This window comes from Myotis nattereri (genome assembly GCF_964212035.1).
Source record: "Myotis nattereri genome assembly, chromosome: 2".
Classification (NCBI taxonomy): domain Eukaryota; kingdom Metazoa; phylum Chordata; class Mammalia; order Chiroptera; family Vespertilionidae; genus Myotis; species Myotis nattereri.
Genome location: NC_138076.1, coordinates 187,734,658 through 187,759,004, shown reverse-complemented (window position 1 = coordinate 187,759,004; position 24,347 = coordinate 187,734,658). Strand labels below are relative to the sequence as shown.

The 24,347-nt window shown below is 36.7% G+C and overlaps 1 protein-coding gene across 5 annotated transcripts in view; it reads right to left on the bottom strand.

The window, feature by feature from the left end:
- Window positions 1–4,533: 4,533 nt before the first annotated feature.
- Window positions 4,534–24,347, bottom strand: part of LMO3 (LIM domain only 3) — a 58,288-nt gene continuing 38,474 nt past the window's right edge. For all 5 annotated transcript variants that reach the window (XM_081082611.1, XM_081082609.1, XM_081082610.1 and 2 more), the window contains 2 exons: window positions 17,237–17,362; window positions 4,534–6,662 (listed from right to left, as the gene is read on the bottom strand). In XM_081082611.1, coding sequence (XP_080938737.1) covers window positions 6,557–6,662; window positions 17,237–17,362 — 232 coding nt within the window. In that variant the 3' untranslated portion in view covers window positions 4,534–6,556. The remainder of the gene's footprint in view (window positions 6,663–17,236; window positions 17,363–24,347) is intronic.

Genomic DNA, 24,347 nt, shown 5'->3' with positions numbered 1-24,347 from the left:
TGGATCCTTTGTTGTCTGAATGTCTCTTGCTCCCATTTTTCTTTGTATTGTGCCCATTAAATTTGGTCCAGTTTACTGCAAACACCTTGGTAATAAAGCCAAAATATTCTGTAATCAGCTCTGCTATCCAAATTTCATGAGTATTCAGCTTTTCAGCCCAGAATACCGATTGTGTAAACAGTGCAATGAATTCTAACTCACTTTTGATTGCCATGATCTGAACCAAACACGAAACCTAGTTGATCCAAGATGATTTGGGCTTTGCAATTTTGTGCATTACGTGCTCTGCACACTCAAAACAGGAGTATCTTTGAATTTAACATATTTTCCTTTTCAGAAGACAAAAATTCTTTTAATTAAAAACATTTTTAAAAATTTCAGTATGTGTAATTGTTAACACCTGCTATGTGTTACCAGCAGATGTTTCTGACTCACCCAGGGGAACTGATATAATTATTCTATAAGCTTATTGGCATGGCATTTACCGAGATAGGAAACTTTCGCTGCTGATTTTGTATGCAGTGTTTGGTATTTCTTTTCCTCATTTCCCCAATTGCTGTTAACCCCTACTACCCTCCCCCACCAGGCCCACCAAATAGTTCCAAAAATGGTCATGCCCATTTCAGTGTTTGTGAAAAGTTACTGAAATTAACTTATGTGTATTCTGAAGCATTGCAAATTTTACTTCTGAGTGTTTTAGCAGCTAATCCTTATGATGTTCAATATGGGAGTCTTACATGGTGATGACAAATGTAGAAGTGTAATAGGCAGGTAGACAGACAGGGGCAGGGCAAGGGCGATGGGTCGGATACATAAGGTCACCGGGGCTGAAGGCCTCAGGTGCCTAGGAAGGGGCAAAAGTGGGACAACAAGGGCCTGGCACCCATGGCAACCTTTCAAACCTTCCTTGTGGGTTGGACCCCTGATCTTTCATATTGCTGGTCATACAGTTTAGCTCCCCTGACTTTTCCTCCCTAAAGATAACATCTAGGCCTCAATTGTATTTCAGCTCAAAAAAAAAAAAAAAAAAAAAAAAAAAAAAAAAAAAAAGGCAGCAAAACCAGACAAGTGACACCGTGGCTGCCTCAGAACCAGCAGCAATGACTAATGACCCCTGCCCTACTTCCGACCAATCAGTGGAGACCATGACCCTGAAAAAGCACACCTGGAAAGCTGATGAATATTTTATTGAAACCCTCCCCGAGACCTCCCTTACGATTCCTACCTGCAAGAGAGAGAGATAAATACCCTCCGCACAAAGTCCCAGTGCAAGCTCTCCCCCAGGGAGCACGCCCATGCTGTTCCTTTACCTCCTTTCTTCTCTTTAAGCCTGCAGTGGTTCTCAACCTTCCGAATGCTGCGACCCTTTAATACAGTTCCTCATGCTGTGGTGACCCCCAATTTCATTGTTACAAATTGAACATAATTAAAGCACAGTGATTAATCACAAAAACAATATGTAATTATACATGTGTTTTCCGATGGTCTGAGGCGACCCCTGTGAAAGGGTCGTTCGACCCCCAAAGGGGTCGCGACCCACAGGTTGAGAACCGCTGCTAAGGGGTCCCGGGAGACTGGCAAGCAGGGAGTCATGGGCAGCATCAGCTCGTCCAGAGGTCCAGAGTTAACCTTCCGAACCTCTCTCCAAGGCCCCCCTTTCTCTGACTTCCCAGCGAGCCTAGCAGCCCACCTGGGCTCTGCTGAGGCTTCTCCTAAGCCTAAGCCCTTCCTTGTCTCACTGTCCTGAGTGAGCATTTGCTGTGGTCAATGAACTCTTGCTTGCTTTGCTGCACGTTGTCTCTTAATTGAAACCTTTCCTTCAAGAAGGCAAGAGCCGAGGTCTCATAGTCTCGCTGGTAGCGGAAGTAGGCCATTTGGATAGATAATACCCTTTTAATAACTTGGCTTCAAATGAAGCTATTGTAAAAATGAGAGTTTTCTTTAATTTTCTGACCATTTCTAAGGTCTTACAAGCAGTCGACTTTCAGAATTCTTCATTTATGAAACTAATCACACAATTACCTACAGGCATGTGTTAAATATGACACTGGTTTCAGCCAAATAATGGGCCAATTGCAAACAATGAAGGAAGAGAGGCAGCTCCATTTATAACCGCTGTTTCAGCAGAGCTCTTTTGTAATCAGAGTGATCTGAGGGTGACTCATTAATTAATTGATGTTCTTTTTTATTATGTGCTATTGAGTTAATGAGTAATTTGTGTGAGATAATTCTCTGAACACATTGATTACCTGAGATATTTTCTGGGCCTTTCAGAGCAATGACAAGCTGAATAGGAGGAAGATCGTATTTGCTTTTGTGTGCTCATTATCAGTAGGTTTGAGATGAGTACAAATCAGTACAAAGACACCTTAAAGTCATCTGAGGTTCCAAGTACCATAAGTCTGCTCAGCAGGAGGTTGAGTGCTCTGGGCTAGACCTGTCACATAGTAGGTTCTCAATATTTATTGAGAGGTTCTTAATATTAGGTTCTTAATATTGAGTAGGTTCTTAATATTATCCTTGAATTTATAGCTCTATTAAAACTTGGCTTTCTATTACCTTAAATTGCATTAAAATCACATTTAAGAAATATCTATAACTAGAGGCCTGGTGTATGAATTCATGCAACAGTGGGGTCCCTTGGCCTGGCCCATAGGATTGGGCTGAAACCGGCTCTCTGATATTCCCCGAGGTGCCCCGGATTGTGAGAGGGCACAGGCCAGGATGAGGGACCCCACTGGTGCATAATCGGGGCCAGGAAGGGACACGGGAGGGATCCAGGGCATGTCCAGCCCATTTTGCTCAGTCCTAATCAGTTGGACCGATTGGCTGGACCCCAGCAGCAAGCTAACCTACCAGTTGGAGCGTCTGCCCCCTGGTGGTCAGTGCACATCATAGAGACTGTTCGACCAGTCAACTGTCTACCCCCTGCACTGGTGGTCAGTGCACGTCATAGCGAGTGGTTGAGCAGCCTTAGCATCTCATTAGCATATTGTGCTTTAATTGGTTGAACAGCCGACCTGAGGACGGACTTAGCATATTAGGCTTTTATTACATAGGATGGTGTTTTTAAGAAAAAGTAATCATCAAAAGGCTTTTGCTAAAACTGTATTCTGTGCTAATGGCCTATTACAGTAAACATGCAGATTGTTTCTGCAACTTACTGAAGTGAATGCTAAGCATGTTGAAACTGTATCATTTGTATGAAATTGTTTAAGTGACTATGCTGAGGGTGGTTTGCCTAAAAGGATAGTTAAAAGGAAGCCACTTGTATATTGTAGGTTTGACTGCAGATATAACCTTCAGCACCCAGTTTCAGGGAAGGCACACCATCTCATCCCTGAAAATGTAGGATTGAGTTGAGTTTTTTGCTTTAATTCATCATACAGAAAAGAGAGGTTTCGAAATTTAGTCTGCCAACACAGTTGCTTTCAGAAAGATAACTTAAAATTTGTATGTATGTGCAAAATTATACCCAGTAATTGCTACCTTCATTTTGACAGCTTTATTTTCCCCACAAAAGTAAATAGCAGTAAACTACCTAGCTCAGAGATCTTAAGTATAATATTTGGAGAAAGCATTTGAGCTACTTTGTTTATGCTTATGATTTACCTTTTAAAAGCCAATGTCCTTACATACGTTTTTTCTTTTTTCATGCACTCAATGCATGCTTTCTAGATGTCATCTAGATGTTGCCAATTAAGAGCAATCAAATAGTGTCATACCCCTTTTATTAAAAACATAAATCCAAATATTAAAAAAAAATGAATGAAAGAATCCAGCAGATATTTATTAAGCAAGATGAAAGTGAAATTACAAACACAGGTCAGCTTTTAAACTCAGCCAGCATTCTGGTGAACTGGAGGTTCCTGGTCCTTCATCAGAGGCAGCCTATGCGTGGTGCACATTAGGAAGGGAGCTCTCCCTGCTTGAGAAATCAAAGCTCCATTGGAGGTGTCCTACTGGAGGCATCGGAAAACAAGCTAAGTGACACCAGGGCTACACAACACAAAGAGGAAAGTTGACAACAATTCAGGGACTTGGAACAGTCAAGACAATTAGCTTAATACTTCAGGTCAAAAATGCTACTCTTTATGGGCAATTAGTTACAAAAGGGTCTATTTCTGTCTTGTTTCACAAATTCATAGGGATTAACAATAATCTAAGGAGATTAAGGCCTTAATCTTTAATCCAGGTGAGTAATTTCCTTTGCAGGAAAAGCATAAGAATTAATTCCCAAAGGATTATGCAAAATAAAAGGCAGTAAAAAACGTGGTTTGGTCTTTGGGTCCCAAGGATAGTTGAACAGTTTGTTCCCAGTTTACAGGTATTTTGACATATTGATCTTAACATATGCAAACATATTTAAAAGATCATTTGAAAAAGATACCGACAATTAAAACTGTACATCCACATGAATGTCAAGCAACTCTTAAAGGGGGCTATTGGGGCAGCAGTGTTATGAAAACCATTTCTCACTATTTCCCCTGCATCCTTTTGTTGTTCCGTTTTTGTTTTGATGTTTTTAGTTTTGGCTATGCAAGTCTTTTCATGAAGCAAATGTAAGGCTCAAAGGCTAAAATAATAGTTATATTATGGGCCTCAAATAACTATTTTTAAAATTTTTTTTCTAGGTGTATCTCGAATTTGGGAGACATGTGACTTGAACACTCTTAACCATGAAGCATTTGTAAAAATACATATCATTCACTTTTCACAGAATCATTTCCTTAAAAACGAGAGGCAATATCCAGATTTACATGCATGTCTATAATAAAGCTTTGTTTTTAAAACAACTCAAATCCACAGCAGCATTATTTGCAGCTTAATATTTTGGCCCCAAACCAAGAACTCAGGTATCACACTTAATTTTCATCTGCAATACATATATTGGCAGGACAAAATATGTATGTAAATAACACTGGGAAATATTGTTTCCTATACAAGTGATCAAGAAAAAAATAAAGAAAAAATAAAAACCACAGCACTAAATTTGCTCTAGTAAAAGTAGGGTTCATTGTGCCTGCAAGGGGTTAAATTGGTAACATGTAGTTTTATTATTAGGGAACAGAAGCAAAGAAGCAAAATGTGAGCAATCTGAAAGAGGGTGTTATAGACTCATTTTAATTTCTTATATTATAATCTAAATAATCAGTCTCCATAATTTCTGTTTCTAGAACATTTTCTTCTTATCAGCTATCATGTAGGTAAGGAAATAATATTTCACCTTTAAAAAATGGGATGACAGATTTCAGCTTAAGTGTGATATATACTGAGTGGGTAATTACAGAAAGCAAGAGTAAGACACATCAAACTTTAAAGTGTTCACTTTTAAACATTAAAATAAGTGGCATGTAATACAGAAAAATATATAATCACCAGTTCTCAGCTTTTTATCAATCCCTTTGTTTCTCTTCTTCTAGAAGATTCTATGAGCACGATGTTGCCCGATCAAAAGTAACCTCACTACTCAAATATCATCACAGCGTCAATGTGCATTATCATGATTTCAGTAGATTCACACTCAAATCCTTTTAGTGCCAGAAATTTATCAGGCCACAAGTTATTAAACACTCACGCTTTTATGGAGCGATCTGGGCAAAATTTGTACAAGTAATTTAGTCATTTTTAAGTTATCTTATAATTGTGTTAATACTTTTTTAAAGTAACCCTTTGGAAAAAATTTACATGATACCCAAAGGCACTAGTTCACATAAGGGGTTAATGGCTGAAAAAAACAAACAGCAAAACCATAATATAGGTAAATAACGCACACACACACACACACACACAGAGGATATTAAAAGGATAACAGTTAAGCTTTAAAGTTATTCTAAAAGTGGCACTTTTCATGTTGGTATAAAATGAAAGTGCTTTACGATGAAATTTTTATGCATTTTTTAAAGCTGATCTTAACCCCCTGAAAATAGGGGGTTATAAAGAGAACACTGATAGACTAAATCATGGTGGCAATCATAGTGAATGTTGCTTAAAATGCTTTGTGTGTGTCTTTATTTTTTAGTTTTTTTAATGTTGCTAGACTTGCTTTATCTATATGTGTATCATTCGTGAGATTTGCTCTTCAATTTTTTACTAGAAAGTTACAGCTCATTTAAAATAGCTGATAGATACAGAAAGCATAAATATACAGTAAGTTTAAACACTGATTGTACTAAATGCAACAATACAAAGAAGCAAACAGAACACAAATGGTAACACAATAAAACTGTATTACATTTGTGCTTCAAATATTACAATACATTATATACAATAGTCCAAAATAAACATCTCATGCCAAGTGACACAAAAAGGAATAGCAAGCAAAAAAACCAGCAATATGTACATTATGATTTTTCTTTAATAATAAACATTCAACTCTGAACTGGGGCAATATCACTACATACAGATGCAGTCCCCTTTTTATTTCATATATCCATCCTGCTTTCCTATATCTACGCTATTCAGTAGGTTGCCGTGTCAATTCTTATATACATGTGGAGCAAAAAAGATAAAAGAATGTAGTGCTTTGTGTTCTTAATAGGGTGATGTTGATAGATCAGCGAACCTGGGGTGCATAACCTTCTTTCATTAAACCTTCCTCGTAGTCCGTCTGGCAAAGGATCATGTTATTCTTGAGGAAAAATTTGTCTCCGACACAAAATCTGAAAATATTTAAAAAAAAAAATAAAATGTGTTAAGACCATTTCACTCAGATCTATAGATCTGAAGATTTCTTTTCCTAATAATAATTTCACATGGTAATTCCCTGAAGTAGAAAGCTTGGCTTCGAAAGTTCCCTTTATTGTCAACAACTAAAGCATTGTACACAAACTTTGAAATCCAGCTTTATATATAAAAATCATAGGAACATTGAGGAAAATATATAGGACAGCAAAGGTGATTTTTATTTTTATTTTACCACATTAGAAAGAAAATGGAACTGATCTATAACATGGAACTGATCATTAAAACAAGAAGGAATGATAATATTTCACTGTTAGTGATTATGGAAGATTTCATGATTGGCCACTTATCCACTTTACAAAAAAATAAGTAAAGGCATTAAAATGAATCAAACAATTAGAAAATAGCCCATTTTAAAGCTTTCCATTTAAAACTTCCTTTTACTCTTTGTTATAAAAATGTGATTAAATTCTAGTAATTCAGAAGTGGTCATTCTGAAGTGAAAGTTGTTTTAGCACCAGACTCTGATGTTGGGCCATATTCCTTTGTTTGTAGCAAGTTTATCAACTATAGAATAGTAAATGTAATTTCTTGGAGCATTTTCAATTAAACCAAAGGGCATAACCTAAACAAAGTTCTTAATATTGATGTGATACATAAACTAGTGCCCAGGAGCTAATTATTATTTTATTCAATAAAACAAAATAAGTGCTCTTTTTGTGTAATTTCCCCATGGTGACACTTTGGATACAATTAAGGTCAGAAATAAATGCTTGTGCAGTTTCTGGTACATTTAACAATAAAGTAACTCTGGGGAGATCTGTATATATTTTTAATTGTAACAATTTAACCTTCAAACAGCAGTGTCTGGTAGAGTTGACCCAGTAAAACTACTGGTAATTATACAAGTTGACCTCACTGACCTTTGATAGTGGTCTCTCTTTATCAGATAGTCTATTTCAAATGATGTTCAAGCAGAAATCTTAGTGGATAGATTAAACTGTGTACTGAAAGGCACCCTTTAATGTCTTGTGAAGTTGAGAGTTTAAATGAGGAGCAGTTGGACTGATTTACATTTGCAAAGATTGGAATGCTAGACAAACAGTGAACCTATTTATTTTCCAACTGGGTAGCTTTGGAAATTTATCCTTATTCTAGCTTAAGTAGATAGAGGGGAAAATGGTGTAATAAAAAGAGTAGATTGAAAAGAATTAGCTTTCCTCTTAAAGAAGATTGGTCTGTTTATTTGTGGAATTTACTTTTTTTTCCCCAGGATTACTGCCGGCTGATGATGTTGATTGAAAATACAGAGCATGTGCTGATCTTGAAATCCTGGAGTTGTGTATGGTCAAGACTATTGGATGCAATGAACATTCAAGTTTGGATTTTAAGCACATCTTCTTTTTATTGCATACTGTAAACTTTAAATATGGTGTTTAAAAGTGGTGTTGGGCCGAAACCAGTTTGGCTCAGTGGATAGAGCGTCGGCCTGCGGACTGAAAGGTACCAGGTTCGATTCCGGTCAAGGGCATGTACCTGGGTTGCGGGCACATCCCCAGTGGGAGATGTGCAGGAGGCAGCTGATCGGTGTTTCTCTCTCATCGATGTTTCTAACTCTCTCTATCTCTTTCCCTTCCTTTCTGTTAAAAAATCAATAAAAAATATATTTAAAAAAATAAAAAATAAAAGTGGTGTTGGAATAGACCAGTTTTTGCAGATTATCTTGAGTATGAAGACATGTTGAAGAAAAGGACAGGCCTAACAGCCAATTTAAATATTTAGCTTTTGCCTGGCCATAGTGGCTCAGTGGTTGAGCATCAACCTATGACCCAGGAGGTCACGGTTCAGTTTCTGGCTAGGACATATGCCTGGGTTTCAGGCTCGATCCCCAGTGTGGAACGTATGGGACACAGCCAACCATTGATTCTCTCTCATCATTGATGTCTCTATCTCTCTCTCTCCCTCTCTCTGCCTCTCCGAAATTGATAAAAATGTATTTTAAAAATACTTAACTTTAGTGAGATTATATAAAATAGCATGAATAAGATATGTGATTACTGTTCAAAATTTTTAAATTTATGTTAATATTGAAATTTATTTGAACTAAGAAGCCTATAATGAAATATCAAAAGTAAATAAATTCAGTAAAACACTAATGCTCCAGCTGATATTACTGAGGTGTTGTTTTTTTCCTAAAAAACAACTAAATTGGAAATACTTTTTCAACTCTATATTGTCTGAAACTTTGCTTTACTTTTTCAATATAATTTTTAACAATCACCTTAATTCTATTCAGTATTAAATAAAAACGTGGTGTGTTTTTTTGTTGTTGTTATGTCCTATTATGTCATTTTTTACCTTCAGAGGCCTGGAAATTTAAATAATTTTTATTTGTAGGTTCAAAAACTCAGGTTAATCAGAGTGAGAAAAAATATATAAAGTACATTTCATACTTTTCCTGAGTTAGTTCTCTGAGGGTCAGATAAAACAGCTATATCACTGGATTGTAGGGATGTTATAACAAGAAATATATGAAAGGTAGAGAAGCATATTGCAAGGAATAGGGTTCAAATCTCAACTCTCCACTTAAGATATTAAGATGAAACTTCAGTTTTTCTTATCTCTAATATTAGTCACTTTTTCAAGTTTATGATAAAGAGTAGAAATGAAATATGGCTGAAATGGCTGAAATGTCGGTCATTATACTAGCCACTTTTCATAAAGTATTTACCAGGTGCTAACACGAAGCATGTATACATGTGATTACATTATTCCTTTCATCCAACCTAGATTACAGATATTATCATTGACTTTTTAAAGATGAAAAACCGTAGGCTTCTTCCCAGAATTTAAATACCTGCCCACGGTTTCATAGGTAGGATGCATGTGATACATGAAGGAAAGGAACCACGTTTCTTCGGATTCAAGACCCATGCTCTTACCTGGAGGCAGTAAAGCATGAGGCTACAAAGTTATCTAGATATGTTTTTTGGTGCTATAATTATTCATTTTCATAATTTTTTTTAAAAAAGGCCTGCCTACCATTCGATGAGATGGTAGTATACATAGAATTCATCTGAAATATTCCTACCTGAATATTTAGTTACTAATGTATTGTCAACTGGATAAAGTACATTTTATGTGCATTTCCATTTATACTTAAAGGTCAGAATGAAACAGAGCATGGGTGAGGAATGTCACAATTATACATCTAACTCAAACAAAACAGCCTGGAAAGCTATGGTTAAAGGCAAATTATGGTTGGGATGCAATTAAAATTGGTACCCTCCTTTAAAATGTTTCAAATATAAGCATGAAGAAATGAAAGAAACAGCAATGCAGACATTAGACACTTAACAAAATGATCTAGAACTGTGATTTTGTATGGAAGGCTAATTTCCAATGCTATATAACCGGCTCCTTAAGAGGCTTAGCACTTAAAGAAAAAAAATATTTTAAAAGTAGCAATGGCCAGAGAACACTGTTAGTATATTAATAGGTAGGGCTAAAATTCCTGAAAGCAAACTGAAAGTAATCATCATTACTTGTGATATAGTCGGTTCAATTAATTTTCCCTTCATTTAGAAAAATATGTCAAGATGCCTAAAGAGATTTTTTAAACTATTTAATCGTGATGTTTTGGAATTAATAACAGATTTAATTTCCAGATATTTTGAAGTGATTCTAGTTGAAATCATGTGGCCTTATACAGTTGAAAAAGTATAGGAAATAAGTGTGATTAATCATTTGTATAAAATATGGGCTTAGAGTAGTTTTGAGCAGGTTATCAAAAGCCTCTGCTAAGAAGCCTCCATATGTAACATACTTTCTAAGAAATGAAAATGTTAACTTAGTCACCTTATTTCCCTGAGATTAGTAATGGTCAATTATAATTTATTTCCATTTCACAACACTTTAAAAAGAGGTGGGTTCAATACCTATATCCAATGTCTTTACTTTCCCGTGGAGCATCCTCAGTTATTAGATACTTACCTTGTTTGCAGTGAGAGGTGCAGGTATACTCACTGTCCCATCACTTCAGAATTGTGCACAAATTTACTGCCTTTTCCCAATGACAGCCCAGTTGTCATTACACGCTTCATTCATAACAATCTTTTCTACACCAAGCTACACTACATGCACCCTGAGTTCTGCTAGAAATTGTCCAAAGTCCGCCTTACTATAACACAACTGTATCTAATCACCTTTATATTCACGTAGCCAGAAAATAAAATACCCTTCCTGAAACAGCCCTCATACGGGCTCTGAGTCCACAGACTAAAAAAACCAGACTGCCAAAGTTCAAACCTTGAGTCTACCGTTTCCTAATTGTGTAACCTTGAATTAGTTACTTAAATTGCGTGTACTTCAGTTTCCTTGTCTGTAAAATGAGATCAATAATGATACCTACTTAGGGGTTATTTTGAGTTTTAAATGAGTTAGTACATGTAAAACAGACTCCATAGATGGAGGGCAGGTTGACAGCAGTTGGGAGGGGTGGGGCTGGGTAGGGGTGTGTGGAGGGATTGAGAAAAAAAAAAAAGAGAGAGAGAGAAAAAACTCATAGACACTGGACAACAGTGTGGTGATTGCCAGGGGGATGGGGAGAGGGAAGAGGTGGAGGAAGGTATAGGAGGGATAAATGTAGTGGAAGGTGACTTGACTTGGGGTGGTGAACACACAATATAGTACACAGATGATTATGTTGTGGAATTGTGCACCTAAAACCTGTATAATTTTGTTAACAAGTGTCACCACAATAAATTCTATAAAAGAATATAATAAAGCATCTTATTATAATGCTTGATACATTGAATCAGTCCCATTCAAAAATTATCTATTAATAGCAAAGGCAATAATAAAATGTTTGAATAATGCAATATAATGATAAAAAAAAAAACAGGCTCAGCCCGTGTAATCACAGGGATAGGCATTTGAATCTTAGTTGCACTAATTTTAAACATGTAAATACACAGAATACATTCACACCTCTGGTAAGTTACTTAACACCTCTGAAAATAAGTTCCCACATCTATAAAGTAGAAAAAAAAGTGCTTTCATTATTCTTGGCCAATGATCATCTTTTCATCTTTGCTTAGAATGTTGCCTAGCCAGGGATAGTTCTTCCTTTTTACCATGGAACTTAAATGCTAAACATTCTTCAGTTCCCACTCCTTCCATCAATGTTCCCTGATTGGGAAGCATTTTACTTTCCCAGAGCACTTATTTATTAGTGTATCATTCATTTACTTTGGCATTTCAAATTTTCTTGTAAGTGTGTAATAGGTTCCCCAACCTGGACAGTAGTGCTGAGGTAAAGTGACCATGGTTTTATTTCTTTTGATCCCTGTGAAATACCACCATAAACTGTACTATCGCTTGGGCTGGGTGGTCAATAAATATTGGATAGGATGGATTGATTCCAGGATCAAATAGTTTTCAATCACAAAGGTATTTTAGATGCAGTGATTTAAGTTTGTACTCATTTCAATTTTCAATCACTGACTTTCTACTTTCACAATTTCATCTCCTGCTCCTCACTCCATTCCTCACCACCATCCCTACCACATTCCTGGTCTCATCTCTGAGCACACTGCGCTACTTTTCATTTCCCAAACATATTTCAGGGGTGGGCAAACTTTTTGACTCGAGGGCCACAATGGGTTCTTAAACTGGACCGGAGGGCCGGAACAAAAGCATGGATGGAGTGTTTGTGTGAACTAATATAAATTCAAAGTAAACATCATTACATAAAAGGGTACAGTCTTTTTTTTTTAGTTTTATTCATTTCAAAGGGGCCGGATCCGGCCCGCGGGCCGTAGTTTGCCCACGGCTGTTTAGATGCTCTCACAGCGCCATGCCGCCTTTCATGCTGCTCCATGTGTTTGGGAATCCATTTCCTCACTACTTCCTGGCTTCCTCATCTCCCCCACCACCGACCAGACACACTTCCTATATCCCAACTAGTCTTAGGGAGGTCTTTCATGAAACCTGGCACATCAGCTTGTGATGTTTCCCTGAGACTCCCAGCATGGACCTCTCTTCCATTGGGATGGATCTGTGTCCCATCAATCACACTCTCCCGTGAGTGAGTCTCTGATGGCCCCTCTCGCCCCTAGCTCTGAATACCTTTGAGAGAGAAACTAAATTGTACTTCCCTCTGTTCTTACAGAGCCAAGCACAAAGCTTTTATCCTTTAATAAAAGAAAATGAAATGTTACACAAGTCTACATATTTGAGTCCATTCCATTACAAACAAGCAGGTCATTTCCTTTTCTTATAAAACCATCATTTAGTTTTACAGTATTTTCTAAAGGGGAGGGAGGATTATTCACCTTTAAGAGATTAACTATTACACAGAATTTTCCAGTTCTGAACAAGACTCAAGTTATTATACAAGATACCCAAAATAACCTTCCTCTGATTTCCTTTCAAAACAGAGAAGCTGTTAGATTTTTAATTCAGAACTCTATGTTTTTAGCCAGAGCCTTCTAAAAAGGGCAGAGAAGGTATATACTATACCAGGGAAACCAATTCTGAAAGGCTATTATTGCTAATAGTTTTTAAACATTCAGAAATATTATGCTATTAACATTTTGATTTAAAAGTTAAGATGGAATGACTGCTAAATAAAATTCATAAACATGTCTGATACGATGTCAGTTGTCAATAAGTTTTGCTTAAGGGAAAGTGCCTATAAATTACCTTTATGCCTTAGGTTTCACTTGAAAAGGTACAATACTATGACAAAGATTCGGCTACTGAAAGTATAGGCCCACGTGGCATATGGCTTTATTAAAGAGGATTTCCTAAGGAAATGTCAAAGTAAAAGCAGAATCTCCTGTGTTGAAAGCCTTCTGTATTGAGAGTAACAAAATTTGTCTGCTCTGCTTGGCGGATGAAGATGAGCTGACTTCCTGCATTAAAGAAGTTTGTCTTGTTGGGGCTGAAGTGACAAGACAGTAACTAAGTGCTAATTGTGCAGAACCAGAACTATGCAGTCCCCCTGTGGCACGTAATAAATGAAGCGAACACAGAAATATATTAGGTGCTTTAATAATGATATTAGAATAGTATTTTGCAGCAATAAGAATGTGAACAGTTTTAGAGTCAAAATTTAGGAGTGTTTGTCCTACTTGACTGAGTTTTACTGAGGAGACAGGCTTAATTGTGAGTGCAACTGTGTATTTCCATGGTGAAATGAAATAAAATAAAATACGATTTGTAAATAGCATTAACAACCTACAATTACTTTGCATCATAATAGAATTTAGCCTGGGTTTAGCGCTTGAATGATGTTTTAATTTTCTGTGTAGAACATGAATAAAACAGGTGAGCCTGCCCTAATAGAAAAATGGACAAAGGGCATAAACAGGCAGGTCCCTAAAAGAAGAAATAGCAAAGCAGCAGTAGGAAGCAAATGAATGCTAATTAAAATTATAATGAGATGCCATCTTTCTATAATCTGATGATTAATTATATGAAGCTATATCCATAAAACTGAACACAAGAAAATTTAAAATACCGTAAAAGAAACTTTAAAATTTTCAAAAATATGATTTTAATTGGTTTTTAGAGAGAGAGGAACAGAAAATGGCCCTACTGGCGATGGAGCCCACAACCCTGGCATGTGCCCTGACCAGGAATCAAACCTGTGACCTTTTGGTGCATGGGATTTCACTCAGCTAAGTGAGCCACACCAGCCAGGGCTTAAAAAAATTTTAAAGACAGGTATAAAGGCACACCATAATACATAAAAAGGACAAATATTAAATATTAGGATTATTTGCTGTTGCTTTTCTTTAATCTGCTCAAATGTGCCTATAATATAAAGTATATGCTATATATCACTTGTCATATATGTATAAAAATTATACAGCTGGCTACACACCAAAATATTAAAATATTTTCCCTTAAAATAGTGAGAGAATAGTGAGCTTTGAGATGATGTTATTCTTTATCCCTTTGTATTCTCTAAGTTTTCTACTATAAATATATAACCATTTATAAGTAGAAAAGCAGTAAATGTTATTATTGCATGACAATAACTGTATTATTAGTGGGTTGTAGTAGTGGATCAATGTAACAAGTGAACAGAAGTATTTTAAATTTACTACTAATACATGTATGTGTATATCTACACACACATGTACACATGCATATAAATGTGTCTACCTTTTTAATGTCTGTATTGATGTGTGGATATTTCTGTTTCTTTATTCATATCCTTACATACAATAAACAACATGTGCATTTGACAATTTATCTTTGGTTAAATGTCACTGTAGACTGAATTAAACTATGTTGATTCCAGGCATTTGTTGGGAAGACTCAAGATGTTGTGAGATGACTTCTTCAATTATTTCCTGGGCCAATTATATACGGCAAGGTATGTATACTAAGTCACATTCTGAATATCTATTTAGATATTCAAAACAAGATCAGAGAGGTTAAGTAGCATTCCCAAGGTCACAAGCTGATTCATGGTGGGGCTGGAATTCATGGTGGGGCAAGAGATATTATTGACCTATACATCTTTTTAAAATGTATTTTATTGATTTCACAGAGGAAGGGAGGGGGAGGGAGAGAAACATCAATGAGGAGAGAGAATTATTGGTTGGCTGCCTCCTGTATGCCCCACACTAGCGATGGAGCCCCTAACACAGGCCTGTGCCCTGAGCAGGAATCGAATCGTGACCTCCTAGTTCATAGGTTGACACTCAACCACTAAGCCATGCCAGCTGGGCTTGAGCTATATATCTTGTGTAAAAACCAAGTTAGTGAAATATTATTTGGTAAAAATAAGTTAGAAATATCAAGGTAAAAGAACTAGTTTTTGAGAACCTATTGTTTTCTTTCCTAATGTCTAATTTCTAATTCCAATTTCTAAGAACCTATTCCTAGTATTTATATAAATTATTTGATTTGATTTTCAAAATCTGTAAGACAAGCATTACTGTCTTTATTTTAAGGGTGTGGAAACAAAATCAGAGAGGTTAAGTAGCATTCCCAAGGTCACAAGCTGATTCATGGTGGGGCTGGAATTTGAATCCAGTTCTCTCTGTAACATCATATTCTTTCTACTGCTCTATAGGGCCTCATAAGAAGGTGCTGCATCGAACAGTAAAACAGCAAATGGCAATAACTGAAAACTGGCCACAACTAATATTTTCTGATTATATACTATGTCCAGGTGTTTTCACACTTGCACGGGATTTATTTCCATTAAAACCATCAAGTGTACTAATTTTTGAAATACATTGTTAATGATGTGTGCATTTTAATATTCTAATATCCTCTGCATTTGTCACATAAAATAGGTACCAGTAGTATATAGTTCCCAGTGGAAATAAAAGTTATAACTTTCAATAAAGAAAAACGGGATGAAGTCATAAGCCTTTCAGATGAAAGAATTCTCTGCAATTGACTAATCCAGCTCCCTGTGTTATTAATGAGAAAAACTGAGGTCCTGAGAGCTAATGTTGGTTTATGGTCAGACATATTATTAGGGGCAAAGTCCAGACCAGAATTTAGGTTTTTAGATATACTGTGCAACACTCTATTCTTCAATGCTGCCTCTCCAATGCTGATTATTGTTTAATTATTAGCTATCTCTGGCCTTGTTCACAAAGAGACTTGAAGCAACTTAAAAAGTACATATAAAACAAGGTTAAAATTCAAGATAAGAAATTAAGCCTGGCCGGTGTGCCTCAGTGGGTGGTTGAGTGTCGACCTATGAACCAGGAGGTCACAGTTCAATTCCTGATTAGGGCATATGTCTAGATTGCAGGCTAGATCCCCAGTGTGAGGTCTGCAGGAGACAGCCGATCAATGATTCTCTCTCATCATTGATGTTTCTCTCTCTCTCTCTCTCTTCTTTCCTCTCTGAAATCAATAAAAATATTAAAAAACAGAAATCAAGAGGTAAGGCAACTATAAATATGAACAACAAGAAAATACTACCTGCCACAAATCCCTATTTGCCTCAGTGCAAATGTGTTTGCTCACAGTAGTATGAAAAAGTAAAGATAGTTTAAACGTGCTTTTTATTTTTTATTGATTTCAGAGAGGAAGGTAGAGGGAGAGAAAGATAGAAACCTCAATGACAGGAGAGAATCATTGATCGGCTGCCTCCTGCACGTCCCCCACTGGGGATTGAGCCCGCAACCCGGGTATGCAACCTTGACCGGAATCGAACCTGAGGCCCTTCAGTCCATAGGCCAACGCTCTATCCCCAGAGCCAAACCGGCTAGGGCTTAAAGAAAAACAACAAGGAAGAGAATGAATAATAAGTAGACTAAAAGTTTACAGAATTGATTTCATTTTCTATCACGTCCTGTTATGTGATGGGTTTCTTTCACGTAGAAATGCAGTTTCGAGACCTTGCTCCTCAGTGGTTCGTTTCTGGCACTGAATGAACATTTGCAGAAAATAAAAATGCTGAGAGTAATTGCTTTAAATAAAGTGTACTGATATACTTCCCATCTGTTAAATAAATAGCCAGAAAAGAGAGCTTTACCGTTTTGTAGGAGACAAAATGGAATCTGAGTACCTCTGATTACAAAGCTGACATGCAAAGCAGTCCAGGTGGTACACATTGTCCTTGGCACGCATCACCATCTCAAAGGCAGGGATGAGCTTACTGCAGGCAGCGCAGTTTCCCGTCACTCCGAAGAGCCTAGAACAATAAACATTTTTTTTTTCCAAACTCTTACAGGAAAATCGGAGATGGTGACTAGAGAAGATGCTAATACACTTTGTAAAGCTGTTGATACACAATGCCATACGATGTACTCAAGTGAGTTTTATCCTAGGTATATACATAAATATTCTTTGGTGATACATACTCGGTTGACCTTTCCTGATGAAAATCACATCTTGTTTGAGAAGCAAAGGAAAAGACAAATACATCGGGAAGCTTACACACACAGAAGTCAACAGGGGCGAATTCATAGCAAAAGTCTACTTGTTAGAATATGGAGTAAATATAAAAGCAATGTAACTTTCATCTTCATGCCACACATTAAACATCTTACTTGGGGGAAAAAAAAACCCATTTGAATGACTCCCTATTTTTGTCACCCAGTTACTAAATGGTTTGCCGTTATTATTAAAGGGCCATTTATGAACAAGCCATTTAAGTAGTCAAAAATCATTACAGGCGCATGCACCTTATGGCCCTATACTATAGTTATAGCTATGATTATGTTATTCAGGTAGCACATTAAAGTAAATGAGGCTATAAACTACACAGAGCTAGATCAGAAGTGGAAACATAATATACTGTAAGAACCACTGGAATTGTCTGGGGGGGAAAAGGTATTTTTTTAAAAAATCCTATTTGCTGTAGATTCCAGTAAATAGTTATTGTAATGACCTAAAATATAGTACAACATAAAATGTCTCCATAGTTTCATAATGGGAGAAAATAAAATATTTTATCCATTTTTACTGGCAATATTTAAACGAAGTCTCTTTAACATTGTTAATGGTGGTAAAGAGTTATTACGAGTCCTATTCTGTGCATAGTAGTTAATGCACTTTTTAACTAGGAAGCAAAGTAGATGAAAAACACCACATCTGCCAGTTTCCTTTTTTTTCTCCAGCATCAGGCTGACAGGAGAAAAATATAATGGCTCTCATGGGAAAGACCAAATTAAAAGCAGTTCTAAACTAATGAATTCAAAGGTGCTAGGGAGAAAACTCACTTTAGTTATAAAAATGTTCTTTAAAGAATCTTTGCCTTTCCTTTTATTGAATTTAAGGATTACGCACAAATGTGCTGAAGTTTCTCTTATTACTTTCTATATACTCCGAAGATATGCTCCTTTGCTTAAGGCATGCATGCTCATTTTCAAGTGTATAACTATTTCCTCTTAGCAGGCTAATGATGATTGTTGGAAAGAGTTATGAGAACGGCTTCGAAGTGTCTGGCCAAACTCGTAATCAACGTTTAAGCTTATGTTTTTGTTAGACTTGTCTCTTGAAGAACTTAAGCGCCTTGAGGGTAGAAACTATAAATGCTTTTCATCATCTGTACACTCGATAAAAAGTAAGCAAGGTTCATATTCAAGAAGACGGAATTAAAGATGGTCACATGCTCCTTTTCCCGGGGAAAAAAAATCTTTAAAGTGTTTCAATAAGCTTATTTTAAGGAATATCACTCTAATAACCTTTGTGCTCTCAATCCCTATTTTGGGAAATAATTTTTTTTTTAAAGAATGTCACTGAAAATGTAATATCTTGCATCTCCTACTGGCAATCATTAAAAATGAAACCATCACAAACTAAAGCTTTCATCCTATTCTTTTGTCAGCAGATTTCTTCGTTCATCCCAACATTTCACATTCACTTTTCGTGCACTTCCTGTGATCTATTCAGGAGGCACATCACTTGCATGAGCATTTGTTTCTTCTTTTTCTTTCTTTTTTCTTTTTATTTTTTTGAGAACTAGGGAAATCTTAACAGTTCTTTATTCCACGAATATAGATGCACTTGTGGATATAAAATGCGATTAGTGTGAGAGAAGGCAGTGTTTAAGGATGACTCCGTTTGCTTATACCTAATAAACATACACACACAATGCCATTTTGAAATTCTGGACATAGTTTCCCCCAATTTCAATTGCTCTCGCTAGCTGAGCATTTATCAGCTACCTGATTAGAATTTGTTTCCACACAAACCATTGATCATCAGCCTATTACTAGGCAAATGACAGTTAATTACCCACTACATTAACCACTGGGACCTGAGACCTGCTTCTGCTGCCATCAGTCAACATGATAAATGTGGCAAGTTCAGTAATGCATGGCCAGCCCTGAGCTGCCTGCTATACTGTGAACAACCCTCAATCTCACTTCCAGGCCCAGGAAAATCTATGGCAATCTGCATAATTACAAGCTCTGGGTTAATAACAGACAAATGATTTGTTGCATCTAAACAAAGTCCTTGGACTGGTCCCGGTCTCCGGTGGCTGCCCGTACAGCGGGCTGCCACGAGTGTACTTTCCACCACAATGTGCACAAAACAGTTCTCCGATGTTACCGCCTTTCAATTTGTTGCCCTCCAATTTATGGATTCTGCATATGTGATTTTTAATCATTAAAGGACTCTTGAAGCAATATTATCTTAATTATTCTCTGCTGTAACCAGGGAATTAGGCTTCAGATAAAATTTTCTTCTTCCACGCACCCTCCCTGCCTCGCTGGAGGCTCCATCAGTTTCCATCTACACCTGGACTCTGAAATCCTAATGATGAATTATTGCCCCTTTTCCTAAGAGGGCGAACCTTACAAGGGAACATTTTACTGAACTGTCAGCTCACAGACTGAGTGCGGAGATGCGGAAATCTGATCTAATTTACTGCAAAACGATGCATTCGTTAGACTTTTTCCTCACTTTGGTCCAAGGATCAAGAGATTACCCTGTAGCCACGTTCATAGTCTCCCTTCTTCTCAGTCGGACAAGATTCTCTGAGAGGGGAAACAAAGTCCCATTTTACAAAATGGGCTTTTTCAAAATATAGAATGTGATCCCTTGGTTTTCTAACATGACATTTGGGCTCAGACAAAAAGAATTTTCACATTAATCAATTAAGCTTAAGACATTCATTCCTAAGAATTTTGCAGATACGTCTAGGAAATACTCAAGAAGAGTCTTTTAATTATCTAAGTCACTTAGACTATTCATAATCCTGGAAATTCTTGTAACCCTTTCCTCCCCACTCCTCACTCCCAGACTCATTTAGTAGGGTGTCAGTACTGATCCACTTTCCTGTTTAAGCTAGAGATCTCCGTAATCTCTCCTTTAAAAGGTTTATAGAATCTAGTCCTCACATAAAAGAAAGGGCCTAAGTACACTCAGTAAGCAGTACAATGAGACAAAGATTTACTTTGAAAAGGAGTCATTTTGAAATGTTGACCTGAATAATCACAGAATACCTGCTCATAAATTTATGGGAAAGAAAAAAATAAGGTCAATAAGGTCATTGATCCATTTTGCTCATTTTCAGATGTCTTACAGATTATTAAAGCATGGCAGGGGTTAATCTGACCATTTATGGGCTACATGGTTTCCTACCATCAATGCTCATAATAGGCTTTAAGCTATATGACCTTTGTCTTGTTCTGACACACTACCAAAAGTAGACTTACAATATAAAAGGTGACAACTACCATCTACACAATATCAATGCGTAGTGCTATTTGCAGGAATCCCAAAGGGGGTGCCTGTCTCTTTTCCATTCCATTTTTGCTGCTATTACCTGGTATTGACAATCTAAACACAGACACGAAGATAAAAACCAGACAGACAAGTTTCTTACGGACAAGAACCCAGCCTATCTGTGTGCTGTATAACACTGCCTACACTGCAGTGAACATGAATAGAGAGAAACATTAAGTAGTTTTTGTGTATGGGTGGCATAGCAAAAACTATGACCACACACATTTATATTTTTAAAGGTTCCCAGAAAATTTTGCATTTTTACTAAATGTTCAACAGCTTTTGCAACATAGTCATAAATCAGGTGAATTCTGCATGGGTTAGTATACATCCATTACTAAATTTCCTGGGGGCGGGGATAGAGAAAAACTCAAGACATATAATCATTTAACATAGCAATAATAAATATGGTTTACTACAGGCACAGGGAGTGGGGACGAGTGCTCATTGTATTTAGTGTCTTTTATTTCACAGCACCACATGTTCCTATAGATTTTTTACCAGGTCGGTGGCTCAAGTCACTAAATCAAATTCCCCCAGCCAATGAAAAGCATAGTATTTGACTCAAATTAGTTTATTATTTTGGGGGAAATGCATACATAAATATCACTGCAGTAAGCCTTAATTCTGAACAAAGATCAAATATTCTCTTCTGGTAGTTGAACAAATTCTCAGCAACTTGAAAATACATGAATTTAATAGTAAATATATATTTTTAATATTGAGGGTAAGATGGTTTAATCGTCATCTGATGTAAAAAAAAACTCTGCAGAAAAACTAGAGATGAACAGAGAAAGGAAAGTTTATTTTCTAAAGAAGTGAAATTGTAATCAACCGAAAAGATCTGTAACTTTTGACTGTTGGATGGTGAAGTTTTATTGAATGTGTTATGTGGGAAGGAATAGAACATTTTCACAGACTGAGAAGGGCAATTGCTTTCCTGTCTATTACAAGTATACTTCTCATTTCCTTTCCTATTTCACTTTTTAAACTACGGAATGTAGTGATAGAAAATAAAAACACTTTAAACAGTCAATACTTTTGTTTTAAATGTAAAAAGCTCAACTGTTAGAAGGCTGAGGAGAGATAAACCTATTGTTCCCTCTCTGTTGGGTCTTAGCATGTGCTCCACCGTCACGGAGATGAAGACATTGTGGGAGTTAAAAGAAGAAAGGAAACACTGAACATAAAAAATAGATAAAAATGTTTAGCATTTTAAAATGCTACACAGTGACTTAGCACTTATTTTGAGTATACATTTGTGCACAATGATGATTCTGAATGTTTCTAAAGTTAAGCTTAAACCAATTAAAAAAGTTGACCATGTTTTAAAGAAACTAAGTGCATCTGTTTAAAGAAAACTTAGATATTATTTCTTTCATAATTAAGTACTTTTATTCTAAAATTAACTCTAATTTAGTTCATTACATTCAGCCTTTATATATTTTATATTAACATATAAATCATACTAAACAGAAACATAAGCCATTTGCTAAAAGTAAAGTTTAGCATGCACATGTATAACATATATTTGTATTTCCTCTATATACATGGTTGTGTATTCTCTTTCTCTCTAAGATATAAGGTTATATATATAGTAGAAGATATATATTAGAAGCCTAGACAGCCTGGCTGGGTGACTGGCCAGGATGACTGAAGCTTCATGTTTGCTGCAGTATTTTAAGTGTCCTCGGAATGTGTCCCTCTTCTTCGTTCAGGCAAAACTCCACTCTTCTTGAGTCAGACAGAATAGTCCTCGGCAGCATAAGGCTATGTGGTCAAACACAAACTAGAGGGCTAATTCTTAAATATTTATCTGCCAACCACCAGTGGAACTTCTTGAGTATCAGCTCATGATCCAACCCATTTAAACCACCACCACCTGGTTGGGACAATAACATTACTGTATAGGCAACAAGTCAACAGTGAACAGGAAGGGAGACAACTTCATTTTGTTTTCTGGAATTCTTGAGATCTATACTTATTATTACTAGTGCATTTGGGGACAATAGAAAAATTAAAAGGAATGCTAAAGGTGAAGAAAGGGTTTTGTCACCTGTCTCTCTGGGTCTTGCATTTCAGGCGAAGAAAAGACTAGGGCAACATTCTAAAAAGACTCCGTTCCCCATTAAAACTATACTTGACTTACAGGACCTATCATTCCAGATGAACTAGGTCAAGTTCCATGAATGCTTGGGTAGGAGTTCCTGCCCTAAACAATCACAGTCTGCTCCAACTTGGGGACTGTGATTCAAAATAGGTTGTTTTAGACTTGAGATAGTCCAGGGAAACAAAACAGCAACGCCCTCCATATGGTGAGTTACAGACCTTACGTTTCACCACAGAGCTGGTTCCTCCCCAACCTGCACTCACCCCATAAGCCAAGTTTACTACCCCTTCACTCACTGCCTGTGGCTGTGCCGACCAATATGGTAACCACTAGCCACATGTGGCTACAGATCACTTGGCATGTGGCCAGTCGGTATCAACATATGCTCTCAGTGTGACATATACATCCAGTTTCAAAGCTTAGCACAGAAAAGTAAAATATTTCATGAATAATTTTAAAATATCAATTATATATTGAAATGATAATCTCTTGAATCTATTTGACTAAAGAAAATATGTTCTTAAAATTCCTTTAAGAAAAAACCCCTTCCTTTTAATGCTGGAAAAATTAAAATTAATATGTGAAGCACATTATATTTCTATTGGGCAATGCTGGCCTAAAGCCTCAAGTTCCCTTGTAGCCCTAGGTATACAAGGCTTATAACAGTTAAACAAATGGAGATATAGAATTTTCTAATTGACATTCATGCTAGAAATCTCTTTTCCAGCCTATAGATAGAAAAAAAAAAAAGCAAAGGCCAGAGATATTTTACTCTAACTTAAAAGTCTGTATGCTAATGATGTGAATCAACTATAGTGCATCCGTAATCTGAAATGGATGACGATGTCCAACCTATTTTCCAGTTGTAGGCTTACTTAGTGTTAACCCTTTCCTAAACTCACCATTTTCTGATCTTTGAAGGCCGTAACAGAATAATAGGATAAAGAAAAATAAGCTGACCTTTAGGCTGTCTGACCCCTGTCCTAGCTCTTTCATGAAGAGCAGGAAATACACCAGGTCTACATACAGAAGCTTAGGCCATCACTTAGTATTGGAGTGAGTATGAGGAGCTAACCCTCTTATCCAAATCTGGTCCTTTCCTCACTAGTTCAGTTCTCAGGATAGCCTGTCAAAATGGGCAAAGAGGGGCTGCCCTGGACAGAAGTCTCTGGGTTAATGACCTGACAGAGGGAGGTTTACTTAGAAGCATCATCTCTCCTCCATGCCCGACTCAGATAAAAGTTGCAAACAGTGTTAAAATATTATAGTTTCATTTGCAACAAATAACTATCAATTTTTCCTCAGACCCATTTTTCCAAAGCCTTATGAG